Source organism: Balaenoptera acutorostrata, chromosome 1, assembly GCF_949987535.1.
Source record: "Balaenoptera acutorostrata chromosome 1, mBalAcu1.1, whole genome shotgun sequence".
In the NCBI taxonomy this organism is placed as follows: Eukaryota; Metazoa; Chordata; class Mammalia; order Artiodactyla; family Balaenopteridae; genus Balaenoptera; species Balaenoptera acutorostrata.
Window position 1 is genome coordinate 109,471,386 of NC_080064.1, and position 19,352 is coordinate 109,490,737.

The 19,352-nt window shown below is 39.3% G+C and overlaps 1 protein-coding gene across 2 annotated transcripts; it reads left to right on the forward strand.

The window, feature by feature from the left end:
- The first annotated feature begins 24 nt into the window (after positions 1-24).
- On the forward strand, positions 25-18,935 carry PRPF3 (pre-mRNA processing factor 3). 2 transcript variants are annotated; one of them, XM_007177984.2, is made up of 16 exons: positions 25-157; positions 2,152-2,342; positions 3,023-3,153; positions 5,153-5,299; positions 6,648-6,731; positions 6,932-7,152; positions 8,136-8,442; positions 9,118-9,284; positions 10,069-10,148; positions 12,122-12,265; positions 12,982-13,081; positions 13,254-13,367; positions 14,741-14,859; positions 15,129-15,212; positions 16,263-16,324; positions 18,573-18,935. In XM_007177984.2, the coding sequence occupies exons 2-16, from the start codon at positions 2,198-2,200 to the stop codon at positions 18,717-18,719; spliced, it is 2,052 nt and encodes a 683-aa protein (XP_007178046.1). In that variant the 5' UTR covers positions 25-157; positions 2,152-2,197; the 3' UTR covers positions 18,720-18,935. The 2 variants fall into 2 exon arrangements, with proteins under 2 accessions (XP_007178046.1, XP_057393219.1); XM_057537236.1 differs by lacking the exons at positions 25-157; positions 2,152-2,342 and adding an exon at positions 4,421-4,516 and having other exon boundaries at positions 3,022-3,153.
- The last annotated feature ends 417 nt before the right edge of the window (positions 18,936-19,352 follow it).

Genomic DNA, 19,352 nt, shown 5'->3' on the forward strand with positions numbered 1-19,352 from the left:
TGCGCGAATTGGCGGCCCCGCCCTCCCGCGTCACGTGCTGTGGGACCGCGGCGTGGCGGCGGCAGTGGCGGTAGCGACGGCAGGCCATAGGGCGGTCAGAAGGTTTCCGGTTCCGGTGTAACGTTCGGGCTCCGTCTCAGGGGCTGAAGTTTGTGAGGTGAGTAGTGGCCCCGGGCCCAGAGAGGGTATCCTCGCGTCCTAGTGACTGGGGCTAGGGTTCAATCCAAGGGGAGGACAGAGGCGGGAAGGTTCAGTGGAAAGGAAGCTGAGAAAAGAACAAGGTTCTGTGGGTGAACGGGTTGGAATGAGATTGTTGAGAGGAAAAGGGCGGGGGCGGGAAAGGGACGAGCTGAGGAGACTACCTCTGAGATGAGGAGTTGGGGTAGAACGAGGCTGGGTTGGGGGCGGGTCAGATACGGAAAGAGCAAAAAGAGAAGAATGGGAGTTTCAGGGAGGAAATTGGACTTGTAGCAAAGGAGAGCACAGAGTAAAGAAGTCCTTCAGAAGATCAGAACCTGCTACCAGCTCATTCAGAGAGCTGAGGCAGAGGCAGAATGCTGCCTTCCTCTCCTTCCACACCATAACCACACCCCACCCCAACCCCGCCCCACGCAGTTATTGTTGAATATTTGATTAGTGACAAAGCTAGTTACCGTTTGGAACTTTTATTTTGGCCACTGGCTGTTTAGTTTGCACGTTATCTTATGGAGGAATGGGTTGAAGTTGAGTACATTTATTCGTATGGTGCTTGGGCACACATTTCATCTGATAGAATTAGTTATGCAATAAATAGTTATTGAATGAATTAAGTGCCATATAGGAATGGCAGTCGTCCTCATTTTGTAAGATGAATGAACCCAGTCTGAGAGGAATTACTTGTCAGAAGGCTGGTAAATGGGAGAGCTCGGTGTGAGCTCTTAATTCTCTGTGGTGTCTGAATATGCTTTTGAGCAATGCACATGTTGAAATTGATAGGCTCTACTGCTATCTCATGATGGGTAAATAGAGCCACTGTATTCATATAACATGTCACTGAGGCACGAAATCTTTCACTCCTAGTTTCATGACTTTAATCTACTAGCTTCATATGGTTATGCCAAAATTAAATACACTATTTAGCAACAGTTCTTATAGAGGATAAACCTGCCAAAAATGTAGAAGATAATCAGACTGTACCTTAGAGGAGAAAGGATGTCTTAAAACATCTTAACAGATTGAATCCCAGATTGGACCCTGATGTGTGGCGCTGCTGGGAGGAGGTTAGCTTGGAATTGAGGTCAGTCTAGTTTATTGACTTTTAGGTAATATGGAGAAAATCAGGGAAATAAAAATATTCTGTATGCTCATGAAGAGTTTTGAGATTTAAGTAGGAGATAGAAATGTAAACATGAATAAAATTTAAGAACTGTACTAACTTATTAAACAACAAATTAAGATTGTTGTAGAGAGTCTTTTATGATGGTGTTTTCTCTATTAAGCTAAAAAGTAGAAGAATAAAGGTGAAAAGAGAGAGTACATCCAAAACGAGGGTAATCTTTTCTGAACTGAGGGATTAGTTATGACAGAGACCCTGTAGAACATGAGAGAAAAGTATCTAGGTACAGAATTCCCACTGGGATGAATATGAGTACAGAGAAATGTGATAGAACAGTCTTAAGGATTATGAGTTTTAATATAGGATGACTGACCTGGATAAGCCCTCTCTTATTTCTGTCCCTTAAAAGAAGGCCTGGGTTAAGGAATGCTTGCCCAGAAGTAGGAAGAATAGAACGGCTGGGCTCTGAGTGGGCTGTTTCAGTCTTGATTTAATGTTATATGCTTGCCAGTCCTTGTTGAATATGACAGAATCAAAAAAGAAGCTAGGACTCATTTCTCAGACTAGGTTATTCCCAAGGTTTGTTTGTTTATTCCACAGGTTTCACTGATCCACTGATACTTACTGAGTTAGCGTTAAAAATCAAACAGAATGTAGTTCTTTCTGTTTTGAAGTATGAGTTGTAGGGAAAGTATTTGGCTTGAAATGAAGTAGAGGAACTTGCCTAGGATTGAGAATAGAGGTGGGGAAGGCATTCCTGATATACTAACTGTTGCCTGGGATCATTTTAGTCTTCTCCTGTCCTCTAACTTAACTCTTTACTGGTTTCTTTTTAGGTGCAGTATTGAATCCTATTTTGAGCTATCCTCCTTTTCCTGAAGAATGGCACTGTCTAAGAGGGAGCTGGATGAGCTGAAACCATGGATAGAGAAGACAGTGAAGAGGGTACTGGGTTTCTCAGAGCCCACAGTGGTCACAGCAGCACTGAACTGTGTGGGGAAGGGCATGGACAAGAAGAAGGCAGCTGGTATGTACCTTTCTGAAACTTCTGGCTTAACATGTAGGATGGCCCCAAATACTGCTTTGAACGTCCCCAAAATTCTCTCTGTTGGGAGTGTCTAAGAAAATGTCAGGCCACAGTTTATTTTCTCTTGCATTATAATGGAAATAGCCTAAATAATTAATATTGCTTTTTCTCTTATTTTTTATTTTTTATACTATTTGTGACATATTTTGAATCTCAGACTGATTTCCTTTGACCACTGCACTGAGTTACCTAAATTATATTTACTTAGGAAATATACTAAAGTCAGATGGGTATATTCAGATTCAGATCGACACCTAAACATATAGCAGTCTCTATAAAATACATGAAAAAAGTTGAGGGAGGCAGATTTTGTTAAGGTAGTCTCCTCCAACTGCTGTTTGGGAAAAGTTAGAGTGGTTATTCATCTTAAACTTTGATGCTCAACCTAAACAGGTTGCTCTGGCTATGCTACTTCCTATGCCAAAAAATTATAACTATTTTTGTCTCATGGGGCAAGGTTATTCAGTGTAAGAGAATGTATGAGAATCCTACAAAGAACTTAAGAAAGCATTTCCCTCCCTCTTAGGGATAAAATTCCAGTGTTGGCATCTGTTGTATGCCTAGTATTGGACTAAGTACTTTTACCTTTTCAACCTTACCACCTCTTTTTCTCTTGCCAGACCATCTGAAACCTTTTCTTGATGATTCTACTCTCCGATTTGTGGACAAACTGTTTGAGGCTGTGGAGGAAGGCCGAAGCTCTAGGCATTCCAAGTCCAGCAGTGACAGGAGCAGAAAACGAGAGCTAAAGGTAGGTTACAGTTAACTATATGACGAGCTTGGAGTGTTTTGAATGGTAACAAAGTTGCTGAGCTTACCTGGCTCACACTTTAATATCCACTATTAGAATACCTAATATTTAAGAGAGGTACTTAGACATTGAAGTAGAGGGGGTGAACATGTATTATCACCATCTTATGGTGATGAACTACCTAAGTTCATGGGTTGAAACGTTCCAAGGAAACAGTAGGTAGCTTTGTCCTTTTTCATATACAGTTAGGAGTTTTGGTTCTCATGTTTCCCTAAGTCTCTCTCTTTTTTTTTTAATAAATTGATTGCTCTAAGATTTTACACTTTGATTTACTTGAGACCTAATAGATTGCTTCAGAATGTGACGTCACTGCTACCTGAGCCATAGACCTCACTGTTGGTCCTTTAGAGATATTACTCTGCAATGGGCTTGTAGATGGGACACCTAACAGCAATTGATTTTTTCCTGTGTGTCTTGAGAGCCTACTGTTTTCCACATAGCATATTGCCAGTCATCTGGCCCCATGAGTGGGATACTTAAAGGGACCATCATTACCTCCCTTACCTCCTTCACTTTTTATCCTATAGTTGCTGATTGGTCATGGCCTCTTTCAATATTAGCAGTGTCAAGTAGCTGATCTATCTCTTTTCTCTGTCTGTCTCTTAAAAAAAAAATCTTTTCTGTGACTCCCATCAAACCTTCCAAAGTGCTTTTGATATCCTGGCTATCCTTTTGTTTTTCCTGAGGCACAAGAATGAATAAGCAGTGTCTGCTTGGTCCCTGGCCAGGCTGTGGAACCAAGAGAAATAGAGATTTGTGTGCTTTTTGTGTTTAGAGTTTTGTAGGGTTATCAGAGGAATGCAAGATAGTCCTTGCCTTAAAGGAATTTGCAGTTTAAGGGTTGGGGGATGGGAGGGCACAACAAAATACAGTCACAAATTATAAAATCTGAGTAGCAGTTTCATGTAAATTTTAGGGTTGACTATAGAGTTTCAGACTTTCGTTGAATTTTGTTACATTTAAGGGGGAATGCTTGATCCATAGTATACACAGATCTGTAGAGTGAAGATTATGTTTTGATAGGGCGTGCTACTGTATAAGTGCTGAGGGCCTGCTGTGAATAAAGTGACTACATTGGGTGGGATTAATAAAAATGGTTTCTTGAAGGAGGTATCTAGATAGCCTTGGGATTCGGGTCCCATTTTGGTCCATTCAGTCCCCACCCCACACAATATATTATGGGAGAGTCCTTTTTCTTGAACTGTAGGAGTTCCAGGAAGCGCTCGCCCCTGGCCGAGGATATGTCCTTGCAAAACACGAGCCCTCCTAGTGAAGAGGGGATGTCACCCAAAGCCTACCACCGGTGTGTACATTTGCTTTTTCCCATTGTCCCTTCCAGTTGGCCACTCTTGGTCCTGTTAAGTTCACCTTGCAAATTAGTCAACATATTTGAGTTCCCATTGTTTGATGAGAACAAAGTGTTATTGGGGAATACTGAAAAAGAGAGAAAGCCCCTGTCCTGGAAGAGCTTAGACACTAGTTGGGAGAAAGTACGTACTAACATTGGAAGACTTAACACTTGGCAAACAGAATATCAGTAGTGTAATTTTACTTAGTATGAACCAAGCTCTTAAGCGCTAAAAGGATGTGAAACAACAGTTTGATCAGAGTGGGATGAGATTATTAATGAGAAAAACTTCCTGGAGGAGGTGAGTTTTAGGCAGGATTTGGACTGGGGGAAAAGTTAAGGGAGATCATTACAAATGTGGGCAGTAAGATTTGCAAAGACCTTGGGATGGGAACATTTATAAGAACATGGGATGAAATTTGTTTGACTGGAGTAGGAGAATAATGAAGTTGAGATGGGTGAGATGGTCCATTTGGTGGAGGGTCTAGAAGACTCTGGGAAAAGCCACAAAATGCTGATAAGGACTAGGATTATTCTTCCCTTCTCCCATGGGCAGGGATACAACTCTTCTTTCATCTTGGGTTCCCTTAGGAAGTGTTTGGTGATGACTCTGAGATCTCCAAGGAATCATCAGGAGTAAAAAAGCGACGGATACCCCGTTTTGAGGAGGTGGAAGAGGAGCCAGAAGTAATCCCTGGGCCTCCCTCAGAGAGTCCTGGCATGCTGACTAAGCTCCAGGTTAGTAATTAAGAACTGGAAGCGGTGCTTTTGAGAGTTGAAGAAGTAAGAGATGGATGGGTCCAGATTTCTCGTGACCTTAATTTGAATTAATTGTTAGCATTGGGAAAATTTTATGTCCTGCTTTATGTTTCATCGTTTTTTGGTTTAACCAGGAGTATTCCAGTTGAAGGCTATTGAAATAGCATTTACTGAGCACCTATTATGTGGCAGGGAAGGTGTGTTACATACATCATTTGCCCAAGTATCTACCTCACTGTGTCAGTAAGAGAATTATTGAAATGACTAGAACTCAACCTGATGGCAGAGAAGAATTTCCAAATACTATAACACAGAAAAGATATAATCCACTTAAATAATTTTGAGTTCACTTTGTATGTTTTTAATAGGAATTATCTGTGCATTTAAAATGGGCACTGTTAAAAAATTTTGATACCACACAATTAGTAAATATTTCTTGTACCACTTAAAACTTGTTACAGAAGAAATAGAATATATACATATATATGGATGGATGGGTGGATTTGCATATTATGTATGATATTTCTGAAAGGAAAGAAACTGATGGTGATGTTTTTTTACAGAAAATGGGGTCAAGAATTCACAGTATACCCTTTTGTACTTTTTTGCATTTTAAACTATGTAAATATACCACCTATTCAAAAAAATGTTAAAAATAAATTTTTAAAAATATCTTGAAGCGCCTTGACACAGGACTCTTTTGGAAAATTCAAGAAGAGTTATTTGATCATGTCCTCAAAGCTTATTATTCTGAACTTCTTTAGGGCAGAGGAAGGGATTTACAGAGATTAGGAAGTAAGTCTTTACATTGTTGGCTCCCGTTACCCAAACTAGGAATTCAGGGACCAATAGTGTGATTTTTTTTTTTTTTTAAGTGTAATAATGTTTATGGGTTCTGTCAGTTTTGCATGCATTTTTTAAATGTTCACAGTTGCCCTGTAAGGTAGGTACCATTTTTACCCCTTTTAGACACTTGGAGGTTTAGAAATTAAATACCATGTTCAAGGTCACACAAGCATTAAATGGCAGAGTTAAGATTCAAACTCAAGTTTCCCTGACTCCAGAGTCTTAATTAGCAAGCTATGTTACTATCAATACTTAACATGCCAATCCTGCCTTGGGAAGATAGGTTGAAAAATTCCAGTGCTCAGCTGTGTAGGCTTATCTTTATTACACTTTCTAGCCTGTGGTACAAGCAGAATGTGATGGCGTCATTCAAAATTTTTTGTTCTCTAAACCTGAAAGCCCTTTGAGTTTAGGAACCTGTATGAGAGAAATAAAAAAGAGATGTTAACTGTTTTTCAACTTTTTCCCCCACTGAGAGCAGATCAAACAGATGATGGAGGCAGCAACACGGCAAATCGAGGAAAGGAAAAAACAACTAAGTTTCATTAGTCCCCCTACGCCTCAGGTATTGTAACCAGATTTCTCTGAAAATAAGAATCTTTAGCACAGAATTTCTTGCCACCCACTCAAATGAGAGTCCAGAAGATGACTGCATGTTCCACCTCCAATTTACCACAGTCTACCACTCTGTGGGGGGGGGGCCGGGGGAGATCTGTCTGCTTGTCTAATTTTTCTGATTCTGATTTCTTTTTCTCTGTCTCACAGCCAAAGACTCCTTCTTCCTCCCAACCAGAGCGACTTCCAATTGGCAACACTATTCAGCCCTCCCAGGCCGCCACTTTCATGAATGATGCCATTGAGAAGGCAAGGAAAGCAGCTGAACTACAAGCCCGCATCCAAGCCCAGCTGGCACTGAAGCCAGGGCTCATCGGCAATGCCAACATGGTGGGCCTGGCCAATCTCCATGCTATGGGCATTGCTCCCCCGTGAGTATCTGTTTCATGGAACTCGTTTCTGAAGCTTGAGAAGCAATAAATACCTTTGAATGTTATTGATCCTCTTCTTGCAAGGAACTTAAATAATTTCTTAGTTTCATATTTCTTACATATATTCAATAAATACCAATTGAATTTATTCTCTTGGTTACCTTGTTGCAGAGTTTAATTATCTTCTTTTTACAATTGGTAGAACTGAAGTTAAGATTATTCCTCTAATATTGGAGGTAGGAATAGAGTCAGGTTTCCTGGTTCATAAGTCAGAACTATATCCATTAAACCACATTGAGTGAGACCAGATCTGAGAGCTCTCTACAACTGGGTAAAGGTGATAGACTTCATTTTTAGCACCTTAATTGGTTTGCCATCCCCTGTCTGACTCAAGAATTAAGGAGTAAAGGAAGATATGATTCCAACTTCTTACCATTGTAATTTATAAGTTCATTTCATCTGATTGTACTCTATACTCAACTGTCCAGTTTGATAGTTTCAATCAAGATGTTATTATTCACTGATGAGTTTATGTTCCTTAGAATTTTGTAACCTAGTTGTCTTTGTTGGGTTTTGATTTTTCCTTTCTTTTTTTTTTAAATTTTATTTATTTTGGGCTGCGTTGGGTCTTCGTTGCTGTGCGTGAGCTTTCTGTAGTTGTGGCGAGCGGGGGCTACTCTTCATCACGCTGTGCGGGCTTCTCATTGTGGTGGCTTTTCTTGTTGAGCATAGGCACGTGGGCTTAGCAGTTGGGCCTCGCAGACTCTAGAGCACAGGCTCAGTAGTGGTGGCACACGGGCTTGCTCCACATCACGTGGGATCTTCCTGGACCAGGGATTGAACCCGTGTCCCCTGCATTGGCAGGCTGATTCTTAATCACTGCGCCACCAGGGAAGTCCTGTTTTTTATTTTCTTGCTTGTTTTTTTTTTTGCTTGACTTATTGTTCCAAATGGGATTTATTCCTTTGTGGGCTATTTTTCAGGAAGGTGGAGTTAAAAGATCAAACTAAACCTACACCACTGATTCTTGATGAACAAGGTCGAACTGTAGATGCAACCGGCAAGGAAATTGAGCTGACACACCGTATGCCTACTCTGAAGGCCAATATTCGGGCTGTGAAGAGGGAACAATTCAAGCAACAGCTAAAAGAAAAGCCATCAGAAGACATGGAGTCTAATACCTTTTTTGACCCCCGAGTCTCAATTGCCCCTTCCCAGCGCCAGAGACGCACTTTTAAATTCCACGACAAGGGCAAATTTGAAAAGATTGCCCAGCGATTACGGACAAAGGTATCTGGCTTAGAATATAATCAAGAATTTTGAAGAAGTTAGGAAGGTGACAAAGGAAATTGAATATAGTCCTGAAATAACCGTCAACTCAGTTCTCTATGTTTTTGGCAATTAGATAAACAAGTAGTAAAGCAATGAGTAATTTTTAAAATACTATATTTTTTCCTGGAATACTTGATTTTTAGCTGATTTGTCTTCTCAGTTACTTTCATTCTACTTAGGTAGAAATAAAATTGAATTTGAAAATTCTCCACATACAACGGTCAGTGGAGGGAAACCATTGAGAACCCTCAGGGCAACTGATGAAAGCTAGTCTGGTGTTAAAATTTACGGCAGACAGTCCACACACTTGGATAGTTTAATTGACTGTATATGTGATGACTTTTACCTTCTTGTTTTCATCTTCTCAGAATGAGGTTTTCCATAAAATTCCATTTCTGCATATTTGCTGCAGGCAGGCACTGTGGGGTAAAGGGCTAGTGATGAGGGTGAAATGTATGTAAATCAACCAAGTAAAGGATAAAGTAAAGAACACCTCCTTTCTCTAAGCTTTCAGAAAGTATGAATTTGTTGCATTAGATGTAAAGAGTTCAACAAAGGAGTGTTTTAAAGTTTGGGATTCTACTACTTCCCTGTTTTCTTTGACTTCAATTTATCTTCTTGTCTTGTCTTTAGGCTCAACTGGAGAAGCTGCAGGCAGAGATCTCACAAGCAGCTCGAAAAACAGGCATTCATACTTCAACTAGGCTGGCCCTCATTGCTCCTAAGAAGGAGTTGAAGGAAGGTGATATCCCTGAAATTGAGTGGTGGGACTCTTATATCATCCCCAATGGCTTTGACCTGTGAGTTTGTTGGTTAATACCTTTTAATAAGGCTAGAGTTTTAATGGGAAAGATGGTACTTGTGCATTAAGTAAAAATTTTAAATCCAAGGAAGATAGATAACCATATACAAGCTCATATATTTGTAAAGAATATGTTGTATGGGTTGTTTTAGTTTTTTGGGTTAATGTAGGAGGATTGGGCACATATAGTCGAAATAATCTATACAAATAATCTGTAAAATTTCTGCTTGCTTTGTTATACATTGTTATTTGTTTTTACCATATTTGTTTTCTTAATTACCTTCTTTTGCTACTTATAATAGGTGTTTACATTTCTTAAAGATCCAGTCCTAGAATAGAGCAAGGATTCTTAGTTGATGGGGGAGAGAATGATAAATAAAGCATATAAGAAACATTTGGCGAGCTTCAATCATATCTGCTCCATTATTCTGATACATGGCTTTAGGAGACTGTCTCAGCCTTTCCTTATGCTTCCTTTGTCAACCGCTGTCCCAGCGAATTATTGTTACTAATGAGAGAATATGGTGTCCATCAGGGGTGTTAGGGTAGAAAAAAAAGGTTGACAATGACTGGTGTAGAGAGTGCATCCAACCTTAGTGGGACCGTTCTCTCATCTTGAAAATTATATGTAATATATTACATATTATAGACATGCAAATACTTTAAAAAGTTCTAGAATGCATTATGGAGAGTGGATTTTTTCATTGTGTTTCTGAGATTCCCTCTCTCTTGGAATCATCTCTACCCACATATCCTATTTTCCCTTCTTCCTCCAATTTTAGTACAGAGGAAAATCCCAAGAGAGAAGATTATTTTGGAATCACAAATCTTGTCGAACATCCAGCCCAGCTCAACCCTCCAGGTAATGTAGAGATTACTCAATCAAGGCTCTAGAGAAGTATTAGCCAATAGAAATGTATGTGATAATGGGCATGTTCTCTATCTGGGCTGTCTATACTATAGCTGCTGTGCACACATGACTATTGAGAACTTGAAAGCCAAGTTGCATTAATACAGCTGAGGGACTGAATTTTTAATTTTATTCAATTTTAATTTAAATTGAAATAGTACATGTAGCTAGTGGCTACAGTATTGGACAGTGCAGCTGTAGAGCACTGAGGTCTAATCTATAGATGGCCTCACTGATGTATATTACAAATTGGGCTTTTGCCATAGTGTTGACTCCCAACTCCAGTCTAGTGCACCACCACTAAACTCCTGGCCTTCTTCAATCTTTTTCTTCAGCCTTTCTCTTTATCATTTTTGTAGTGAAAGTCTGTTGGCTTAGTCAGAAGAGATGGGTTTTAGTTGTGGCTGTGAACTAGCTAAATCCCTTGGGTAGATCACTTATAATAAAGAATTTCCTCATATGTAGAGATAATACTAACTGATATTCCTTCTTAAGCAATCACAGAAGATTTTAATATTTTCATCAAATTTGAGATGAATAGAGGAGGTTAGCTTTTACTCAGTTAGTAAATTTACTCAGTAAATTTGCTTGCCAGTATCTCTAATAAGTTCAGAAAAGTAGATTGAGACCCTGTGATAATAAAAGGATAATAATTATTGAATTATACTTAATCAGAATGTACTTAGCTGTCATCAGCGTGAATCATTAGCAGAAAGTGGGGGATTTTGTTTGTTTTAACAAATTGAGTAAATCTGCTTTGGGAGCTCAGAAGATTTTTTCCCAATCTCTATGACTCTTAAATTATAAATTTCATAATGTTGGCCAGTGGTTTTCAAATTGTATTCCATAGGCACGTTGAGGTTCAATAAGTAGGATCCAAATGGAATTCTGGATACCCACCACCTACCCCAAATCCTCACACAGAGCAACCGGAGCAGCTCTAATTTTGCTTTCTATATTTGCCACATTTCAGTTTATAAAAGAGTTCAACTGCTTAAAGAAAAACAAGTTAGAACATTACTCATGAAAGATAAGAATGCTTTTTTTTTTAATATAAATTTATTTATTTATTTATTTATTTATTTATTTTTGGCTGTGTTGGGTCTTCGTTTCTGTGCGAGGGCTTTCTCCAGTTGCGGCGAGTGGGGACCACTCTTAATCGCGGTGCGTGGGCCTCACTGTCGCGGCCTCCTCCGTTGCGGAGCACAGGCTCCAGATGCGCAGGCTCAGTAGTTGTGGCTCACGGGCTTAGTTGCTCCGCGGCATGTGGGAATCTTCCCAGACCAGGGCTCGAACCCGTGTCCCCTGCATTGGCAGGCAGATTCCCAACCACTGCGCCACCAGGGAAGCCCCCAAAGAATGCTTTTTAAAGACATAACCATAATACCATTATCACAACCTAAAATTAACTAAAAACAAACTAGAGGTCCTTTCTTTTTCTTTTTTTTTTTTAATCTTAATTGGAGTATAGTTGATTTACAATGTTGTGTTAGTTTCAGGCGTACAGCAAAGTTAATCAGCTACACATATACAGATATCCACTATTTTTTAGATTATTTTCCCATATAGGCCATTACAGAGTATTGAGTAGAGTTCCCTGTGCTATACAGTAAGTAGGTCCTTATTAGTAGTGTGTATATGTCAATCCCAGTCTTCCAATTTATCCCTTCCCCCTTACCCCCTGGTAACCATAAGTCTGTTTTCTACATCTGTAACTGTAGATAAGTTCATTTGTACCCTTTTTTCAGATTCCGCATGTAAGCGATATCATATATTTGTCTTTGTCTGTCTGACTTATTTCACTCATTATGACAATCTCTAGGTCAATCCATGTTGCTGTAAAGTTCTTTTTAATGTGATTAATATTCACCTATATCCCTCTAATATGCTTATTACTTTGGTACATTCATTTCTCTGCCTGACAGTCGACAATGACACACCAGTTACTCTGGGGGTATATCTGACCAAGAAGGAACAGAAGAAACTTCGAAGGCAAACAAGGAGGGAAGCACAGAAGGAGCTACAAGAGAAAGTCAGGCTAGGCCTGATGCCTCCTCCAGAACCCAAAGGTACATATCTTAGAGGCAGGGAAGAAAGGGTGACAAGTTTATCTCTGTCATTCTAGAGGAACTTTAGCATCTCTCTCTATATGGGTGCTTTTTGTTTCTCAGAATCATTCATTGGTTCTTCCTTTCCTAAATTTTCTATTGTCTTTCCTTATTGAGACAGGTCAACATAGCCATTGTAGAGGTCATTTAAGGCTTTTTTTTTAAAAAAAACTAATATTGACCATAAAACATTCCTATATTCCTGGAAGAATAATAGGCTTGAAATTCATGAAGATAGTAGTTGGTGTATTTGCATAGAGTTGTTACGTACATAATTCTTAAATGTTTGAAAAATGAAAATGCAGTTTAAAAAACCTCACTCCTGTAGTTTCCATTATCAGTTAGTAATATTTTGAGTGAGCACTGTTATGTATAGGATCTTTCACTAAATGCTATGATAAGAGTGAAAAATGCCAAAGAAATTAAGTTCCTTGTCTTTCATAAATTTTCAAACAATGTGAATAAACGCATACCAATTATTTAGATTAATTATGTGACCTCCCTCAAATGCTGAATTAATTGGATGGGCTTTCAAGGTAAGAGTATTTGGAGGAAGTGAGTTTTGAGCAGAGATTTGAAATAGGTGAATGATATGAATTAGTAGAGAAGAGATTGACAGGTTATCCCAGCTGGAGTAATGACTTAGGAGATTGATTTTTATCATCTCTTCACTGCAGTGAGAATTTCAAATTTGATGCGAGTATTAGGAACAGAAGCTGTTCAAGACCCCACGAAGGTAGAAGCCCATGTCAGAGCTCAGATGGCAAAAAGACAGAAGTAAGTGCCATGGGATTGGGTGGAAACCCAGGGCAAGTACCTTTCCCAGACTCTTCTGGGGGATCCATATTTGGAGGGAGGGGAGAGTTCTCCGTTGCTCTCTCTTTCCCTCAGCCCTGCCTCTGATCTTCAATGCCTTTCTCACTTGTGGATGTCCTTCCTGTCACGACAGAGCGCATGAAGAGGCCAACGCTGCCCGAAAACTTACAGCAGAACAGAGAAAGGTCAAGAAAATTAAAAAGCTTAAAGAAGACATTTCACAGGGGGTACACATATCTGTTTATAGGTAGGTGTCCAAACTGGGCCAGCCTTTTCCTTAGAAATACCAAAACATTTTCCAAGTGACTGAGGCAGAATCACTGGTGTAAAGCATACCTAATATCAGTTCTACTCTCTTAACGACCCTAGTGTAAATCAAGAGCTAGTAGATCTTTTTCATTGGTGAGGGTTAAAAACTTAGTCTTCTATCTCTGAGGTCTTAGTGAACTAATACTAGTTCTGAAGAATGAATGAACGAATATGCTTATTCAGGCCAAGATGTGAACTAGGGATCATTCATCCTTTATGAAGCATAAAATATTATTTTTTTAGGAAGCATTAAAAGTTTTTTTCCTCAGTTAACTATATCCTTATCCTAATGTATTGCAGTAATCCTTTTATTCCCACTCCAAAATGGACTTTATTTATTTATTTATTTATTTTTGATTTATTTATTTGTTTTTATTTTTGGCTGCATTGGGTCTTCGTTGCTGCGCGCGGGCTTTATCTAGTTGCGGCGAGTGGGGGCTACTCTTCATTGCGGTGCACAGGCTTCTTGTTGTGGCTTCTCTTGTTGTGGAGCACAGGCTCTAGGCACTCAGGCTCAGCAGTTGTGGCTCACGGGCTTAGTTGCTCCGTGGCATGTGGGATCTTCCCGGACCAGGGCTCGAACCCGTGTCCCCTGAATTGGCAGGCGGATTCTTAACCACTGCACCACTAAGGAAGCCCTGGACTTTATATGTTGTAAATATTTTCTACCTTTTGTGTTGATTTAATGTTTTCATTTTATTCTTTTATGTCAAGTACATGTGTATCTTCTGTTTAGATGTGCTCATGTTTAGTTCTTTATTATAAAAATGGCACATTATTATAAAAGTAGTGAATGCTTACTAAGATGAAAAACATTCTAACAATACAGAAGGACATTTACTGAAAAAGTCTCCTTCCTATTCTCTGATCCCTTAGGACCACTCACTGTGGGTAACTGCCACTGACAGTTTTTCGTATATTCTTCTAGAAGTTTTTCAGGCATAGCATTGTGACTACTTTATATTATAAGCATCTGGAGAGCAAAGAATTTGTTGGTCTTTATACTGTCAAGAACAACTAGCATATAAATATTTTTGGATGATGGTAAATATCTCTCCTTGATTCTTAGAGTAAATTTTGATTACCTGCTATTTGTTGTAAAGTGTACAGTGCTAGACTTTGAAGAAGTTTAAGACAGTAGAAATACTTCTGGATTCATCAGTTTTACCTTTAAGCATTAGTATATTTGCTTACTCCAAATGCCTTTGTTTTTAGAGAGAAAACTATTTTGGATCCATTTTTATTTGCCATTCCATTCAGGCAGCTGCTGATGCTAAAATGAAAGCCATAACTAAACTTTCCCTTCTCCAGAGTTCGAAATTTGAGCAACCCAGCCAAGAAGTTCAAGATTGAGGCCAATGCTGGGCAGCTGTACCTGACAGGGGTGGTGGTACTGCACAAGGATGTCAACGTGGTAGTAGTGGAAGGGGGTGAGTCTGAAAAAATTGAGGCAACCCTAGGCCTTGAAGTGATTAACATGGTGGGAAGAAAGGAGAAAAAGATAGTATTTTAGAGCCATACCTGGGTTTAATATCTTGGGCCTCTGTTTCTGTGTTTATTGGAGTAGAAGGACCTAAGATGTGGTTCCTGGGATTGCTTCAGCTACCACATTAATGTCTGAGCATTGAATGCACTCAAACGTTCTTTCTACCCCATTGTCTTCCACAACTCTGGCAAAATTCTCCTTCTCTGTTTCTAGGCCCCAAGGCCCAGAAGAAATTTAAGCGTCTTATGCTGCATCGGATAAAGTGGGATGAACAGACATCTAACACAAAGGGAGATGGTGAATGGGGGTTAGAGGGGATTAAGTGGGAGGTGGGATGGTACTCTGTCCATTCATCTGTTCCCTCTCTCTGACACTCTTGCAAATACCAGATAATGTTCAAGAATTTTAGACCCATTTGGACTTTAAGCATGCTAGACATTCATACAGTATTTATTATATGATCATATGCATGAGTATTAGTTATTCTCCTGCCTGTCCTTTAAGGCCTTTCTAACCAGCTGGTTTCCCTGTTAGCCCAGAATCTGGATATTGGCTACATGAGTGTATTTAGTTTGTGAAATTTCAGCAAGCTGCGCATTCATATGTGCACTGTCTATATTATATGATTTTTTGATAAAAAGTTTTTTAAAGGGTTGAGAGCAAAAAATATTTTTCAGATCAAAAAAAGCTCTCTGCTTCATTCAAGAAAATAAACTTTTATTCTTTTGCCCAAGTTTATCTTGTATATATATTTGACATCCTCCAGGCCATCATTCTTCCATCAATATTCATTCTTCCCTTCTTTGAAGACCTGGGTTAGCATTTAACATGTGCAGAGAACCTTACTTTCCTTAACTTTGGCCCTTTTATACTTTTCGTTCTTCCCTATTTTTGTACTTAAAGTACACTTTTTACTATAATTGACCTATATTTTATTTTGTTTCGCAAGTGTTCCTAAGATATTTTCATTCATTATATCTGTCCTCCTTCATTAGACTAAAAACTCCTTGAGAATGGACTCTTATCATTTTGGCATCTGAAGTGCTTAGGACAAGTTTTTATTGTTCTTTTATTTATCTCCTTATTCCCAATACCTGTCACAGCTCTTGACACGTAATTGGTCCTCAATACATGTTTGTTGAATTAATTAATGTCCCTGCCTGTTTGGAGGTTTCAGTCTAATTGGGGGGAAATAAAGAGTAACAGAAGACATTTGATCCCAATACATGAGAAAAGGTGATAATATTTAAAAGAATTTGGGTAGGCTTGAATACTGTTTGTTTAGAACCTAAATCTTGGTGTCTCATCTAAGTCTAGAGCAAGATTTAGCTATATTGTCTTTTCCAGATGATGAGGAATCTGATGAGGAAGCTGTGAAGAAAACCAACAAATGTGTACTAGTCTGGGAGGTAGGTGATCCTTTGTTAAACACTGAAGCAGAACTTTAGCTAATTCCTGATTGCTTATACTATGCAAATGGAGCAATATAATGGTAAAACTAAATAATGACTAATCCCTTAAGTAATCTGTATTTCTTTTTGGAATTCATTGTTAAGTATTTGGCAGCAAATCCTTCCTGATTATATTTTAGTTAAATTGATGGGTATATAGTTTATGCCATCTGGGGAAAAGTATGGAAACTGGTGGCAAGAATACAAATTCTCTATTTATTTATTTCACAGTCATGGATGTGAGACTTGGAAAGAGGGAAATGAATTGTAGAATTTTTCTTTGGATATAGTGAAAGAAGTACTAGACTTAAGAATACAAAGTTGGGAGTCTGGGCAGTATCACTTACTAGCTGTGTAACCGGGCAAGACACTTAATGTCAAAAACTGTTGCTTTGTCTATAAAATGTGGATATTATTTTCTCTCCCTATTGTCAGTTTTTTTTTGAGAACTTAATTTGATTATTATGTAATGATGCTTTGCAAAATGTGACTAAATCACTCTTAAAATGGAATTTTTTTATGGTTATACAGTTCTTTCATCCCTCAAATTTTCTTAGTGAGCCACACTATTGTGAAGAATGAATGAATGAGTGAATATGCTTGTTCAGGCCAAGTTGTGAACTAAGGATCATTCACCCTTTGTGAAGTGTAAAATATCATCCTATTTCTCCAGGAAGCATTAAAAGTTTCTTTCCTCAGTAACTATATTCTTATCCTGGTGTACTGCAGTAATCCTTTTATTCCCACTCCAAAATACATTTTATACATTGTAAATATTTTCTACCTTTGTGTTGATTTAATGTTTTCATTTTATTCTTTTAGGTTGCATGCGCGTGTGTATCTTCTATTTTTTAAATGTGCTCATATTTAGTAACTAGTTCTTTATTATAGAAGTAGTACTTTGGGACTTCCCTGGCAGTCCAGCGGTTAAGACTCCGCACTTCTCCTGCAGGGGGCTCGGGTTCGATCCCTGGTTGGGGAACTAAGATCCCACATGCCATGCGGCACGGCCCGAAAACAAAAAAAGTAGTACTTTACTACAAAAGTAGTGAATGCTCATTAAAATAAATTCTGACAACACAGAAGAGCACTTACTGAAATAGTCCCTTCCGATTCCCTCATTTTTTAAGACCACTCTATAGGTAATTGCTACTGTTTTTCACGTATCCTTCTGTCTTACCCCAGATTCCTCCAATTTATGCATACTAAGTAGGTAATAATAACCATAATAACTGTATCTCTGTCTCATAAGTCCCCATCTGCATATTTAATATCCCCCAGCCCCTTCATCTCTTTAAAATTCTGTTCCATTTATCTCTGAGAGTCCTCAGGAATTATTTCTCAGGTTCAGAAATAAGCCAAGTTGTGCTTTAGCCTCCTTTTGGGAATCTGATCCCTGAAAGCCTCTTGAGGTAGCACTTTGTGACTGCCATTGCAGCTGGTCCCTTTGGTGAGAATGCGGTTCCATTAAGTACTGAATCTTTCTATTGTAGTTGTCTGCAGGTTATCCCCCCTGGCTCCCATTCCTCTCTCCCCCGAACCCCTGTATTGTTCTTTGTCACTGGGCCCCAGAACCTCCTGCTTATATACACAGTCTCACTAAGTTTTGTGAAAAGAGTCCTTTTAGCCTCTAACTCCTTTCTCCTTAAATGCCCCAATCTGGAGGCCTGGTAGGAGGCAAGTTCATCCCATCTCACCCTCCCTAGTCCTTCCTGACTTACTCTTCCATCCAGGCACCAGAGCACAGAACTCATCCTCCATTCAGTCAAAAAAACAAACCCATATAAAGTCATGGAAACTCAGCAGATATCCAAGGGGGTGGAGGTTAGAATTGTTTGTTTTGTTTTGTTTGTTTAATATTTATTTATTTATTTATTTAGGGTGCACAAGGTCTTAGTTGCGGCACTCGGGATCTTTTATTTGAGGCATGCGGGATCTTTAGTTGCGGCATGTGGGCTTCTTAGTTGCGGCATGCATGCGGGATCTAGTTCCCTGACCAGGGATCGAACGCGGGCCCCCTGCATTGGGAGCATGGAGTCTTACCCACGGGACCACCAGGGAAGTCCCTAGAATTGTTTTTACCATAAAATTATGTTCAGGTAGGCACATTGCTACACAGATGTTATTAGGCTTTATAAAGGAATATTATATCTGATTTAAATTAGAAGTTGCAGTGTTTTTATTAAAAATTTTGTCTCTTTCCCAGGGTACAGCCAAAGACCGGAGCTTTGGGGAGATGAAGTTCAAACAGTGCCCTACAGAGAACATGGCTCGGGAGCATTTCAAAAAGCATGGGGCTGAGCACTACTGGGACCTTGCGCTGAGTGAATCTGTGTTGGAGTCCACCGACTGAGACTACTGCAAGCCCTTGCCTCTCCCTTCTTGCCTTTGTCTCTTCAGTCCTCTCCCTTATTCTACTTCCAAACCCAGCCCTACTTGTGTGTGTGATCTCAGAACTGTGCCAGGCTGACATTGGGACAAAGGGAGAACACCTTGCTTCCTTCCCCAGACAGCCTGGTGCTGCCCTTTATTCCCCTTATGTGAATATGATTAAAGAGTTATTTTTAAAGTCGGTATGATATTTTTCACACGTTCAAAGGTATTGGAGTTTGGGTCTTCAGGTGATCTTTTCTCCAGACTTCTAGCAATTGCTGTGGAAAAAGAAAATTTTGTTATTGATATTTATGTATATATAAATGGATGAACGAATGGATGGGTGATTGGATAATGGAAATTTCTGACCTCATCTTAGAGCAAGAATGATAAATACCGTTTTCCTGGAGCAGAGTGAAGAAGGAAAAGGTATTAAGTGGATAGGGGAGAGGGAATTTCCATCTCTTAACCTTCAGTGGATAGTCACGAGGTTGACAGATTACTTCTGGTCTTGGCTGAGTAGTCTTAACAGGAAATTAGTTCTTCATATGGGTGAATATATGAGAATGTGTGTCGTGGGTGAAATGGACACAGAAAGAGAGTCCAAAGAGGA

Bases quoted from the DNA above. Each gene is read 5' to 3' on its own strand.
- PRPF3 (XM_007177984.2), top strand. From the start codon at position 2,198: ATGGCACTGTCTAAGAGGGAGCTGGATGAGCTGAAACCATGGATAGAG. The intron at 6,732-6,931 runs GTATTGTAACCA...TCTGTCTCACAG, and splicing joins TTAGTCCCCCTACGCCTCAG to CCAAAGACTCCTTCTTCCTC. The intron at 13,368-14,740 runs GTAGGTGTCCAA...TCCCTTCTCCAG, and splicing joins GTACACATATCTGTTTATAG to AGTTCGAAATTTGAGCAACC.